Source organism: Salminus brasiliensis, chromosome 2, assembly GCF_030463535.1.
Source record: "Salminus brasiliensis chromosome 2, fSalBra1.hap2, whole genome shotgun sequence".
Lineage (NCBI taxonomy): Eukaryota > Metazoa > Chordata > Actinopteri > Characiformes > Bryconidae > Salminus > Salminus brasiliensis.
In genome coordinates this window covers 16,937,368-16,951,638 of record NC_132879.1, presented here as the reverse complement: position 1 = coordinate 16,951,638, position 14,271 = coordinate 16,937,368, and the positions used below count along the sequence as shown (strand labels likewise).

Genomic DNA, 14,271 nt, shown 5'->3' with positions numbered 1-14,271 from the left:
ATTGAGCCCTTTACTTAAGCATTAAAAAAGCCCAGTCATTCTTTTAGTTCAGATTTTTAAAAATGAATTGTATGAATTCATAGGCAAATAAAAAAGCACTCTGAAAATGAATAGTAGCAAATATTAAAACTAAGAACATAAATATTTAATATTTGATGCATTTGAGCTATTTCCATTGATTACTAATCATAGTATATACAGTTTATACCCCATATATACCCCAGACTGTATGACTGAAACCATACATACACACCACTCCACACACACACGTCCTGTCAACATTACTACTGCACACACAAATGCCCAAACGACTGTGGCCACACACCAGCCGCTCTATCACTGCCCCAACACACGCAGCCACACTGCAAGCTTGCGTACCCAGTGCCCTCTGATTTCTCTTCCTCCAATCTGCACACACATATAAAAAGCTCTAACACATTTGGCCTCAACTCAGTGTACACAAACATCATCACTGCCCTAGACCCCTAGCACACGATCTAAACTCACACACACACACACACACACACACACACAAGCCTAACCAGCAAAGCAAACACACCTGTTTCTGTTAAATGAGACCAAACTGGCAAGCATTAAAAAAGGCTGAGATCTGTCTATTTGCATCATGTCGATGGAAGGTTTGTTTATGGTTTTACACCCACCGCTTACGAATTGGATATTTTCTCCAAATATGACAGTCATGTGTGTGCTGACTAGAGAGATTTTTTAAACCACGGAGGAAACAGGACTTCAGAACTTCAGGAAAGAGAAGAGAGCGCTGTTTTAAAACATTTCAGCACCTTCAAATAAATCTGGGCTATGTGTGTATTTTTGTGTGTGTACAGAGAGCTTACAGGAAACATCTCACCTTCCAGTGAGTTCTTCTTCATGAAGATCCAGACAAGCTGCTGAGCAGTGCCACTGATCCACCCTTCTGACATATGTTGAGGGCACTAGATAAAAAAAAATCTATGTGATAACACTAACTTTTACAAACAACAGGTTTTTGAGGATTGTGATGGTTTTACTGGTTTACTGGATTCATGACCGTTGGAAAAACTGGGTATACATTTATATATACATCAGGGTATACATATAGATCATTTGCATTTATTTATTTTTTTTTTGCATTTGTGGCATTTAGCTGACGCTCTTATCCAGAGCGACTTACAAGGTTACTGGTATTACAGAGGTGGGCCAATGTAGTGTTAGGAGTCTTGCCCTTGTCTTATTGGTGTAGCGCAGCATAGTCACCCAGACCAGGAATCGAACCCCAGTCTACCACATGGCATGGTAGCTCACTGCCAGGTAGTGGTGTTAGCTGTTGCGCCACACCAACCATCTATATGGTTGGTGTGACTACATCAGACTTCCATGAAAAAAATATATGAAATAGACAAATGATATGTTGGTAATTAAATACATTTGTTTTTGAGCTTTCAGGCTATCAGACATAGCTTTATCATTCTTTTCACAAGAGTAATATTGCTTTGCCATATGCAGGTTTTGGTTTGCGCTATGTTCACATTAAAATGAAAGATCAGCTTGGTTCCAGTTTCCCCGGAACCTTGTTGGTCTAATTAAAAGGAAAGAAATGTAGAGTATTCCAATAACATCTTTTTGCTTATCTACATTCATTGAATTTGGACTTGCATTGGAAATAAGCAGCAATAGCTATATATTTTTTTTATATAAATTTAAGCAAAACGGGTCGGTGCTGTTTAGAAGGTTCTATATAGGACCATCTACAAAATGTTTTCCACCAACTCAGAGAATCAAATTAAATGAAATCATGAGATTTATTCACACATTACATTAACCAGTGTAAAGATGACTTAGCTGCGTAGTCCTTTACAGTAATAATAAAACAAAATAAAAAAATAAAAAGCATTCAAATGGTTCTTCTGGTTGTCATGTTATGATATACTGTATATAACCATTGCCTTTACTAAAGAACTTTTAAAGAACCTGTTTTTATGTCTTATGTGCATTCAGTCTAGAGCTGGGCAACATGATGATATTGTATCGTATCATGATCAATTTTGTTAGCATGATAACAATATGCTTGTCTAAGCATATCGAGGATACTGTTATTGCTTAATAAACACTGAAAAGCTGCAGATTTCATTAAAAACAGGATAATTAGACTGGTTTAATTAGATGAAGAGCAGCAGATCTGAATAGCAGTTTATAAGGATCTGTCTCTACTGATGCTTTTAGTCTGTGATATTAGTATTAGCAGATATTAGTCTCACAATATAACATTCTTATATATATATATATATATAAAAGGATTTAAATATCATGATACAGTATTTTTACCATATTACCCAGCCCTATTTTAGCCCCAGCAAAAAAAGATGACTGACTTTCTCAAATTTGGTTTATAATTATTAGGGACAGACCTAGTGCAGAAAGACCTTCAGTTTAATTGTGAAAAAACTACAAATGTGAAAGTATCTCTGAATGACACCTTCAGGAAATGGGTCTTTTGCTGACCAAACAGGCAGCAGCGGCAGGCGGGAGAGCCGCCAGTCCGCCATGGGTGGTGGCGGGTGGGGGTGCCCGCTGGCCGGACTGGTAGGTGGCAGCTGGTTTGACGCAGGTAGAGGGGACCTCAGCGGGAAATCTTCCAGCAGGTCGGGCTGGGTGGCCATTTACTCGGAGAAGATAAAAAGAGAAAGAGAAAATTAGTTCTGAGAGGAATTTTATGGAGGGCGGAGAATGTTTTTGTGACTGATGTACATTTTGATACCCTGCTGCAAAACAGAAGCACATCCGGTCATGTCTTTTATGCTGGTCTAGGTTTGGCCTGGTGCTGGTTTAGCAGGTCCCCTTTGTTTTGAGTATTTGGCAGAACTGTTAGTTTAGGTGTTAGCTACATTTTCAAGGGCTGTGTGGTAACAGGGCCCAGTGTAACCTTCTCAGAGGGCCCAAAATCCATGACTGCGTCCCTGCTCCTAGCGTCCAAGCGACCTACAGCACTGTGAACTGCAGTATTCTATCAATGTGTCGATTTTAGTCTAATTTCCTTTTATTAAACTAGCTGAAATGAATGTAAGACTTACTTGAACTACAAGCACATTTTAATTTGGCTGGTGATCATAGTATGAACACCTTTTCAGAGTTGAAAATCTAAAATGCTGATAAATAGGAAGGCAAGGTATTTCCGGTCAACTTACAGACGTTCAAAACCGTGTCATGTTGAACTGACGTTCAATTCAGGCCTTACCCTGCAAGTCCACTTCTCCGTGAGCAGAGCTCCCTAACCAAACTACATTTCCCACAATGCTCTGCGCCAGCTACGCGACGTCGCTGGTTCAAAGGTGCTAGGCAAAAAGCATGGAGGTGCAGGAAGCTAGCTAGGCTACACTCATGCGACAAAGTGTCTTTATAAACATCGCATTTTACTGTTTTTGGGAGACATGGCATCCCAAAACACTGACGTTTCGGACGGCGCCTTAATTAAGCTGATATACCTGCACCTGAAGAAGAATGGACACAAGAAAGCGGCCAACGTGCTGAGGAAGCACGCCCCTCAGGTTTCCAGCTAGCTACGTTTTCACGTGTTAATAAGTTTGGCACACTTGCACTGGTTTGCACTGGACTGCGGTAGGAAGCGTAGTGACTGTGGCCGTGTTTCATGCCTGAAGCTCCCAGACTGCAGTAGACAGTTTAACACGGAGAGAGTGATGATGATGATGATGATGATGATGATGATGGTGGTGGTCTATTTTTGCATTACTTGCTTGTTTGGCTGCCCTGGTTTGAGTGGTCATTGAAACGTGTTTTGGCAGTGTAGTTTAACGCTGCAGTGTCCCTCTGATTTCTAAGTAGGCTTGAGGGGTACTTTGACTTTTTGAATGTCCAGAATCGAGACCAAAGCTCAGGAATCAGCATCAGAGTTATGCATTTCTCGTGGTGTAGGTGTCAATCATAAAGCTAAATAAACATAGAAGCAAAATAATATACAATATATACCCAATACGCTTTGTCCACATATTTGTGGACACCTTAATCAATGTATTCAGCTACAAGTTGCTTCCATTGCTGAGACAAATGTGCAAACGCACCGTTTGTCAAGTCCCTGTAGAGAAGTATTGCCAATAGAATAGGGCTCTTTGAAGAAGATAAGCATATACCTGTGTACCTTATGTCCCTGCCATGCCTAAAGCCAAGTGTGGGCTAGAGGTGTGCAAAGCGTGGAGCAGTGGGACTGTGTTTTCTGGGATGATGGTGCAACTTCCAGTGCTGTTAGGAAGAGTTGAGAAGTAGATGTGTGATGGTGATCTTTTTACTGGATGCAATCAAACCCACTCAGCAATGTGCCAAAGTCTAGTAGAAAGCCTTTCCTGGACAGTAGAGAGCTATTTTAACACAAGCAATGTTAAGGTGCATATGTGCAGTGACTGCAGTAGAGGAATGTGGGCGATGCTCGTATTCAGATGGATTATGGTTTGGTATAAACAGCAGTTATGCACAGTACCTGTGTGGAAAGCCAGGGGGAATGGTGAAAGTGTACACACTGTCCACATCGCCATACTTTTCACGATAAGTCAGCCCACAGGTCTACTGCATGATCTTAATCTGATTTATTGGCCAAGTATGTTGACACATACACAAGGAATTTTTTAAATTTTGGTTCTGGCCATTGGTGTCTCTATAATACCATAGCAGTTTACAGACTATACAGATATATAGATTTTTTTTTTTTTTTTTACAGATATTGTATACTCAGTATGCAAGCAGTAAGCAGGCTATAGAAGGACAATATTGTATAGACAGTGTACATATTACACAAAACAAAGTTATTGTGTGATTGTGCAAACAGTAGTGCACATCAAGTATGACAATGAAATTGTTTGTTGTGGAACGGAAGCAGGGTGTAATCAGCTGCAGAACTACAGCTATGGATTAGCAGATTATTAGATTATTAGATATTACTGGTCAGTTATTTATGAGGATGATGACATGAGAAAAAAAACAGCTTCTGTGTCTGGTACTCTTAATATACAGCTCTGGGGAAAATAAATAAGAGACCACCCTACATTATCAGTTTCTCTGGTTTGACTATTTATTGGAAATGTGTTTAGGGAAATTAACATTTGTGTTGTATTTCATAAACCATGGACAACATTTTCCCTAAATTCCAAATAAAAATATTGCTATTAGAGCATTTATTTGCAGAAATGACAACTGCTAAAAAACACACTAAAAATAATGCAAAGAAATGAAATGATTATAATGCAAAGAAGTTATTATTCTAATGTAAACAACACAGTGGTAATATTTAAACTGTTAGAGCATTTAAAAATCACTATGGTGAAATAACCTTGACTGCCAATCACAGCTTTCATGTCTTTGCCGGATCTCCACTTGTCTTTCACATAGCTGAATTTGCAGACTATGAATGGCATAAAGTTACCTAACAGCTAACTCAGCTTTGTTTAATGAAATGGCTGCCATACAGTATTGTACCAACAAACTGCTTAAAAAACAAACTATTAGTGATGATTTGATTTAGTACATTTACATATACCACATTTCTCTTATCCAGACTTATCCTGATATTTGAGTCATGATACCTAGGCAGATGTAGCCTAGTCTGCCATGGGGAAGGTGTTTGCTGATCATTCTTGCACATTAATGACATATATAAGGAAAACAGAGGAGCAGCATACTGAGATTATTAGTGCAGGACATGATCAGACTGCAGTTGCGTCCCAAAGTCTGTGCAGCAGCCGAGGTAGGACAGGCCATGCTAGCACAGCTCAGTGGTGTTCCATCATTCCAGTACAATATATTGGGAGTGTGTAAGGGCTCATTTAAGTCAAAGAGTGTGTGCTGCTTTGATGCAGTATTCAGGGTGTGCACGTTTGGGGGAAATGGTACATACTTGAAAGCGAATGAGCACATATTTCATTTGCATAGAAGATAACTTGGTCAGAAATATCACAGTTTCACTATCAGAGTATAAAAATTATTAAAATAAATAATTAAATGTGTATATATAAACTTTATATATAAAATATATATATAAAGTGCTCAGCAAAATACAAGGAGACATGGTGTCAGTGATGTGAAGCAGTGTGTGGTAGCCACTATGTGTGATTTCTAAGACAGTTTACTGGTTAGTAGCACAGTGTATGTGTACAGCAGGAGCACTGAGAAACATGAAGCAGGAGCTTGGGCGTGTTGAAAGCAAGAAGCTAAAACACTCCGACAACAGCAGGTTCACAGAGCTACAACTCATTGATGAAATAGACAGTGTTTTGTAAAATTCAACATTAAGGTAACCGTCAGATCATTTGATTGTTTTGGCACAGGCCAATGGTCTGTTTGTGACCAAGACAGTAAGTGGTTTGATCTGCTAAGTTGCTGGATATCTTCTGGTTTACTTAAATTCTGTTTATTCTGATTATTATTTTGTAGGTGGAAACTAAGAGTGTGAAAGTCTCTCTGAGCGACATATTCAAGAAATGGATGAGGTAAGTGTTGGTTAGGTTTACCTGATAAGAATTGAGCCACACAGTTTGGACAGCTCCTCCCTTTGACCAATGGCATTTATTGTATTTGCTAAACTAAAACAGAGCTGAAAAGCAGATGACGCAGCATTTTTAACTCTGCCCTACAGTTTAAGAGTGGTTTTTGCAAATAGTCACTGTACTGAGATTTGGTACATTTTCTGCTGATGTGATTTTAGATTCATATGAATAACAGTGCTGCCGCTGCACTATGCTCGCTTTTAGCCATCTGACAGTCTCATTAGGTGTTTCCTTATTTTTCTTGCATTTTTTGAAGTGAGGAAGATCCACAAGGAAGACGTGCTTGTGAAAAGAAAACCATCAGCAGCTCAGAAAGTTCAGGTAATGTATATAAACAGTTTGAATAGATTTGCAACAGCTTTCAATTTGTCTTTCTTCTCCCCGTTTTATTTATTTATTTTTTCCTTTGACGCAATTTGAAACCATTTCCACTGTGTGAACAAAAATAGACATCTATACTATACATAATGTTGTAAACAATAAAAAATGTATATATTTATATAAAAATAACACACGTATTAAATGGTTGCTTAATACTCTAATAACGTATTAATTTTTAAATCTAATAACATGCTATTTTGTATTCGGCTAGTTTTAAATTCATCTCAGAAATCTGTGGGTTTAAAGAGTCAGAACACTGATGTTTGCTTTGCTTAGGACTGTAATTTGATGCATACACTAGATGTGACTGTGGATGTGCTGGCAATAATGAGATCAGGTACTGATGTTGAATTATTAGTTTTGGGATTATAAAAAGTGCTCTGAAATACCCTAAAGTTTAGCAGGAGCTCCATCTGTCTAGAGAATGCAGCTTCACTTCTGCATAGCTCGCTGCTGGGGGCTTTACATACCTTTGACTTTTTAAAGAAAAAAGGTGTGCGCAGTTGATTGCCTGTGTCAGGAATTGCTGCACCTTAAAGAAGCTGAACTCACAATTTCGACATGGATATATTTGCACACGTAGAATGCGACATTACAATAGTGACAGTATATTTGTATTACTAAATAAAAGTAGGATTACTGATAAAGCAAGCTTGCTGTTCTCCTCATATATCTTTTTTACAAAATTATTTTCCTTTTTTCCAGTGTCTAAACCTAAAAAGCCCAGGAACGCGAGACACAATATCAGCCCTACAAGCAAGAAAAAAATACAGGTATGTGACCTTAATCTTAATATTTGTAGGATGTTCAGTCATTTATGCCCTTGCACACAAGTTTCTTATTCATTTATCAAACTTTACTTCCACCCTTGTTCAGACGACCGCTGTATCAGAGAAGAAAAGGAAAAGAACAAAGAAAAAGGAGAAGTCCTCAGAGCCAGCGGAAGGCCAAACAGATCTGACATCCAAAAGCCCAGCAGCAGGAGATGATTCTGACTCAGATTCCAGTCTGGATGTGGAGAAGTGGAAGAGACTAGCATTTGAATTGTCTGGTGAGACAAAAAAAAGGCACAGTAGTATGTCTCAGTGGATGCTCTGTTCTGTGCTTCTGTGTTCTTGTGAATTACAACCCACTAGCACAAGGCTGCCCATGTAGAAACAAGTGTATAGGGCTAATCTTGACAAAGCAGTCTTTTGTGGAAAAGGTGTCTTACCCAAGACTAGTATGCAGTCGTTCAGTTAATGTCTGAATGTAAAAGTGCGGCTAAAATATGTACAGTGTACAGCGGTCTGCTTATAATTTCATTAATGGCATTACCATGTTGTCTTCTAGATGCAGACATAGCAAAGATGGATGCCTTGACACACCCCAGCAGCACGGCTGTCACCTCTCCAGAGAAGTCTGTAAAAAGAAGAAAGCCAGCACAGATGAAAAAAGAAAAAAGCAAGAATATAAATGCCAAGCCCTCGGTCAAGAACACCAAAGCTAAAACTGCCACCAGTCCCTCAAAAATAAAGAAAACTGACAAACCTTCAAAGCCAAGAACCAAGAAAACTACCAGCATTGTTTCACCAGAAGCGGTTAAAACTCCATCTAAGAAAACAAAAGATAAAGACAAAATTTCGGAAACAGACATTTCTAGCAGTCTTTCAGAACAGGTTGTAATTCCTAAGACAGATGGCCTCTTGGAGAGTCGCGGTATTAAAGATCCATCTAAAAAGAAAAAGCGTAAAAAGACGGATAACCAGTCTGAATCTAATAACACTGAAACTCTAACCCAAAGTCTTGGAACTGAGAACCCAGGTTATCCATCAGAACTTCAACAGGTTGATGCTCCCTCTAAGAAGGCTAAATCGAAAACAATTAAATCTCCGGAGCCTGTAAATGTGGACACTCCTTCTACAGGAGTGGACACTGAAATAACCAGTATCCCTTTAACATCTAAGAAGTCAAAAAAAGCTAATGATCTTCCAAACTGTAAACCTGTAAAATCTAAGAAATCTGTTAATCTAGAGACTCCTCTTAAAGACGTCGACACTGAGGATGTAAGTAGTGACACATATGACCAGTCAGGAAAAAATGATGAGCTTTCAGATCCTATGTTGGTTAAGACTCCCTCTAAGAAAGCCAAATCCAAGAAATCTGTTAAACCTGCAGGCCTGGAACATGTGAAGACCCCATCACGAGAAGCTGATGCTGAGGTTTCCAGCAGGCAAGTAATGTCTGATCAGTCGGAGACCCCATCCAAAAGAGACAATGTTAAAACATCTGGTGATATACCAAGTTCCTCACAGGTTGAGACTTGCTCTAAGAAAAAAAAAGTTAAGAAAGCTAGAGAACCTTCACAAGCTGTAGACTTGAGCACACCTTCTGGAGAAGGCGAGGCTGAAGATGTCAGTAGTCAGTCAAAATCTGATCAGTTAGAGTCTCCATCAAATAAATCAACTAAGGCAGCTAAACAAAGTATTGTAGATCCAGGTACAGACCAGAAACACTCTAAGAAAGTAAAAGCTAAGAAAACGGACAGCGTCTCAGAGCTCAATGGGACTGACACTCCATCTAAGAAGAAGGAAAGTCATGCATGTAGTACACACACAGAAGCAGTTATACCTGAGGTTACGCCTTCTAAAACCCCCAAACAGCTTACTGTTAATAGCCTGTCAGATGCTTCTGTCCCAGAGACCCCATTTAAAAAGTCTAAAACCAAGAAAAGTCTTGAGATTGATCAGGCTGCAACTCCTTCTAAGGAGACAAATTTGGATGCTGAGGAAGCAGACAAAGCAAAAAGCTCCTCAAAAAAGAGCAAAAGCAAGAAGTTGGACAATGTAGACAGTGATGAGACTCCTTTGATCTCTAAATCATCACAAAGTGTTAAATCCAAAGTAGATGATGGCAATGGCCTTTCAACTGACCAGAATGCTTTATCAGAGGAAGTTAGCTCTCCCAGTAATCAAAATCAGCACAGAGAAAAGAAAAGGAAGAGTAAATATGAAGACAATCTAAATGCCTCAGTTCTGGAGGAAGGTCCAGAACCAAAGAGGAGGAAGAAAGAAAAGAAAAAGAAGAAAGAAAATGATGAAAGTGCAGAACTTCCACCAGCACTGCAACCAGAAGAGTTGGCGGACAGCCTGGCAAGCAGTCCAGAGAAAAAAAGTAAGCCTTTTGTTCTAGTTGTGATGCAAGACGCTTCCTAACGTCCTCATAATGAAAACAATTTGTTTCTTATTTATGTTTCATTTGTCTCTGTCCCTTCCGTAAACAATGTGCAGAGAAGAAGAAGAAAAAGAAAGATAGAGAGGAGCAAAAAACACTTCTGTCCTCTCCGGCCCCTGAGGAAGAATCTCCAAAAAAGGTAATGGTTTAATATCATGCATGTCTGAATGTTGACTTTGATGATCTGCAGGGAGTTTGTTATCCAGTGCTTCTCAAGAAAACAAAAAACAGTTTACCCCTATTCTTTTCTGTTTTAAGGAATTGTGTGTATAGTGCAGCTACTTTAAATTAAGAGTTGTCAATCCTGGCCCTGGAGACTTTAGTTTCAGCACAAGGTCTTATGTTCAGATGTTCCTGGCAGTCTTGGAACAGTTTATGGTCTCCAGAGACCCCTGGGCACTAAAGTCTAAAGTCTTTAGATGGGTCAGTCCTTACACTTGAACAAGATTTGCCAAAAATAAATATCATTTTTATTTATAAATAATTGATAGATATTTATTTATTAAATATATTAAATATTTATTTATAATACATAGGTTATATATAGACTGTGTTTGTGTGATCATTTGTAGAGGGCTAAAAGCTGTGTTTACTTTGATTGAGGAAGCTGTGCCTTTACAATGACAAATTCAAGATTTGTATTCTGTTTATTCATCTCATTTGGTGACTATCCATAGTTGTTGAGCTGCCTTGGGCCTTGTGGTCTTCAATCTGCCGAGGCCACAGGCAGTAGGGGAACCTTGAGCACTGGCCTGGTCAGTAACCCATCACTGGTTTACTTTATTAACTGGATTGATGTGCTGGATTGAGTTTGAAACGAAATTCTGGAGATGGTTGATTAGCAGGTCCAGGGTTCGACACCCTGCATCAGTATGTGAAATGTAGATCTCTCTCTGTTAGTGTGTGTTTTGCACTTTCAGCAGTTAATTTCTGCTGCAAGAGTGAGAACACTGATTAACCATTTGCTTTTTTTGTTGTTTAGAAAAAGAAGTCTTCAAAAGAAAAGGAACACATCAATGATGTGACTCAAGAAGGACAAAATTAAAAGCAAGAACTGATTGGTCATAGTCCAAATGCTTTGGACCGCAGACATATGACCTCATGCCGTCCTATGTATTTTCGCTGTGTGTCTCTGTGTATATACAGTATATATGTGTGTGTGAGCATGTGAGTGAGTTTTCTTAAGGGAAAGCTTTGGATGATTCTTAATGTCTGTAGTTTTTAATACCCAAATTATTGCTCAGTTATCTTTTATATATTAATTTTAAGTCATGAATTATTTTAAAGATGCTGCTGATTTGTAGATGTGGAGACTCATCCAAACAGAATTGCCCCCCCCCCCCCCATGGGATGTCTTGTAAAGAGAAAGTGGTGTCTGCTATGTGCTACAGAATGCCTGTATTTCTATGTTTTTGATAAATATATTTTCACATTTTCTTACTTGTGTATGTTGATCTGGTTCAAATGATTCCCAAACACAGAATTGGAAAGTGACTAGTTTTTTCATGTTGGGGACATTTTCCCTTGAGGTCAAATTCACTTCTCATATGACCCTAGCTTGGACACGTGGTACAAAACAAGATTAAGTTTGAATTTTTGAAAAGGTGCCTTGATTAACATGAATCTGTTTATATTTAAAGATGGGTTGATGACAAAACTTACATACAACAGCTGTTCTTGAATATTTTTACTGCATGATGATAACCCAGCACACATTTATCAGGCAGAGTCCTTAATGGCTAGTTTCTCTTGTATTCCAAGCTGGGATAGTGCAAAAATGTGGGCCTTGAGAAATTCATTTGAGATTTAGATTTAGTTAAACAATGATGGCAGCTGATTAGTAAAAGGACTGTGACAAAGACCTCATAAAGAGAACACCAACTGCCCAACGTGTCAGAAGGCCGCTTTAGTTTTATTTTTTTCTGTTTACATATTCTCATTATATATTTGTTAATCAGTTACACACTACAGTATTAATGGCCATGGTGTCTACTACTTCCAGAATGAGAACTTTACAGGAACAATGTAATGTAAATAGATTTTATTCAAGTACGATTTAATCATTTACACCAGTCAGGAAACCTACACACAATGTGAAAGTGTACTAATGAAGTGGACAATAATGAAGACTGTGATACTATGTACCACAATGTGTTTTCTAACTTATGAATGTTTTTTTTTTCCTGATATGCAGAAGCAACTATTACAGACTACAGTTTTTCCATACATTTATATGATGATCCTGTTACTTTGTATTTCAGTGTCTCTCGTCATCTAAATGGAAACCTGAATGAATTGAGAACTAAAGAAAGTACTGTAAATGAAAAATCTACTTTTTGGTAAATGAACCTAAAGGCTACAATCAAAATATTCAGGTACTTGTGGAAAAATCAATTGTAAGCAGTCTGGTTCAAACTTGCTGTCCAAGCTGTATAGCGCTGAACTTGTGACCTTATATGTGTAATATAGTTGTGAGTAATCTGCCCTCTAGTGGTTGTGATAAAACTGTGGTAATCTCGGTAACCTCTTTATCTGCTCACTGTGCTATTTATAGAATCAAATTATTATCAATCAATAATTGATAGAGCTGATGAAATCCATGATTTTATGTGTGCTATACTCTGACAGTGGCAGAAAGGTTGGGTTACGGTAATATGCTTATGAGAAACCATGACACGTTATGGTTAGCCTGTAGTGGTGGTGGTGTTGGGAATCAAGGCTTAGGCTGCATATTAAACTTTGCCAAATATTACAAAATAATCAATGCCTCAGCCTCCACATTAACATAACATGATGACAAATCTGGCCAAAGACTAACTTCTGACTAAGCTCTTCCTCTTAGTTATTCTTGCTCTCTCTGTCAAATCCTCGAATGAATTAGACTACAGCAGAAGAGATGATTCACTGAGTTGTTAATAAGGTGGGTAATAAGTGAGGGGGTGCATGAACGGAAAGTGCAGACTGGAACCATTGCATTTTAAAGCCTATGGCAAAGATTTCAATTTCACACCACTTGTTGTGACTGGATATTTTAGGGATCAAATCAAAGTGCATCGTGAAAAGCCGCGAAAGCATACGCTGGAGTTTCCACAACGGGGAGGCCGACTCAAATCCTCATATGACTAAAACACCAGGACAAAGTGACTAAAAATAAAACCATTTATAGGAAGGAAGATGATGAACTCAGTATGGTCACACCACAGAACTGCAGCACCCAAGGCTGGGTGCATCAGCATTAGCACATGAACTTGTACAGTAACATGCCCTGCTATTTGCTGAACGTGTGAAATGATGCCTTAGGCATATGCATTGGTTGCATGCAAATTTTAATAAGCCTCTGAAAAGGCCAGAGCAGGGACTGGTCAGATGTGTTCAGATCTGAATGCTTCTGTATGGAAACAGAACACGTCACCAACATATTGAGGTTTTTCCAGGCATTGATATTGGTGTGTACGTGTATGTGTGGGCTATGCTCTGCCACTGAGGTGAAAAGCCTTCAGCTATATGCTTCCGCTTTAATTTTCCTGTTCAGACCATTAGAGCACACAGATTATCTTACTGAAAAGGACAAAAAAAATATGAAAAAAAAAACAAAACAAACCAAAACAAAAAATCATCTAATCATCGTATCTGTTAAGCTTCCATAAGGATCAATGCATAGTGTGCATGAGATGAATCAGGTGGGGAAACCCCTACTGGTTATACGCGAGGCCCAACAGCGCTGTGAGAGCTGGCCTAGCATTGGTTAGTAAATGTTTCCGCAGTGGAGGGGGTTTTGCGTCTTTCAAATGTCCTCCATTCCTTTCCATTTCAAAGGATTGTATTTACCACCAGAAAACAATCTCCATGAGAGTTTTCTCTAAATGCTAGTCAGTTTCCAGATCCACGTATGAATGGAATGGCCATCCACCCACAGAATTTAACTGATAATATTAGTTTTAATACTTGCAGCTACTTCGTACTATCAGATCTAATGGAGTTGAGAAATGTTGTTTGTTTTTTACTCTGATGTTCAGTTTCAAACCTACTGCTTTGTAGTAAAACGGTTCTATTTTTAAATATGTATGTGTATAGATACATATACTTTGACCAACCTGACCTATTTTTCCTAACACACAAACACACAAGACCA

At 38.6% G+C, this 14,271-nt stretch overlaps 2 protein-coding genes across 3 annotated transcripts in view; one reads left to right on the top strand and one right to left on the bottom strand.

Annotated features, from left to right (window-relative positions):
- The window catches only part of rpl26 (ribosomal protein L26), a 164,083-nt gene that overhangs the window by 26,369 nt on the left and 123,443 nt on the right, over positions 1 to 14,271 (bottom strand). The window contains exon 1 of one of the 2 annotated variants that reach the window (XM_072668764.1): positions 1,601 to 1,604. The exons of the other annotated variant lie outside the window; for it this stretch is intronic. The gene's annotated coding sequence lies outside the window, so the exon portion shown is untranslated. Of the gene's footprint in view, positions 1 to 1,600; positions 1,605 to 14,271 lie in introns of those variants that run through there. 2 annotated transcript variants of the gene reach the window in all.
- On the top strand, positions 3,331 to 11,579 carry tcof1 (treacle ribosome biogenesis factor 1). Its single transcript, XM_072668679.1, has 8 exons — positions 3,331 to 3,542; positions 6,433 to 6,488; positions 6,802 to 6,866; positions 7,632 to 7,699; positions 7,803 to 7,977; positions 8,259 to 10,079; positions 10,196 to 10,278; positions 11,122 to 11,579. Exons 1-8 carry the CDS (start codon positions 3,426 to 3,428, stop codon positions 11,182 to 11,184), a joined length of 2,448 nt encoding a protein of 815 aa, XP_072524780.1. The 5' UTR covers positions 3,331 to 3,425; the 3' UTR covers positions 11,185 to 11,579.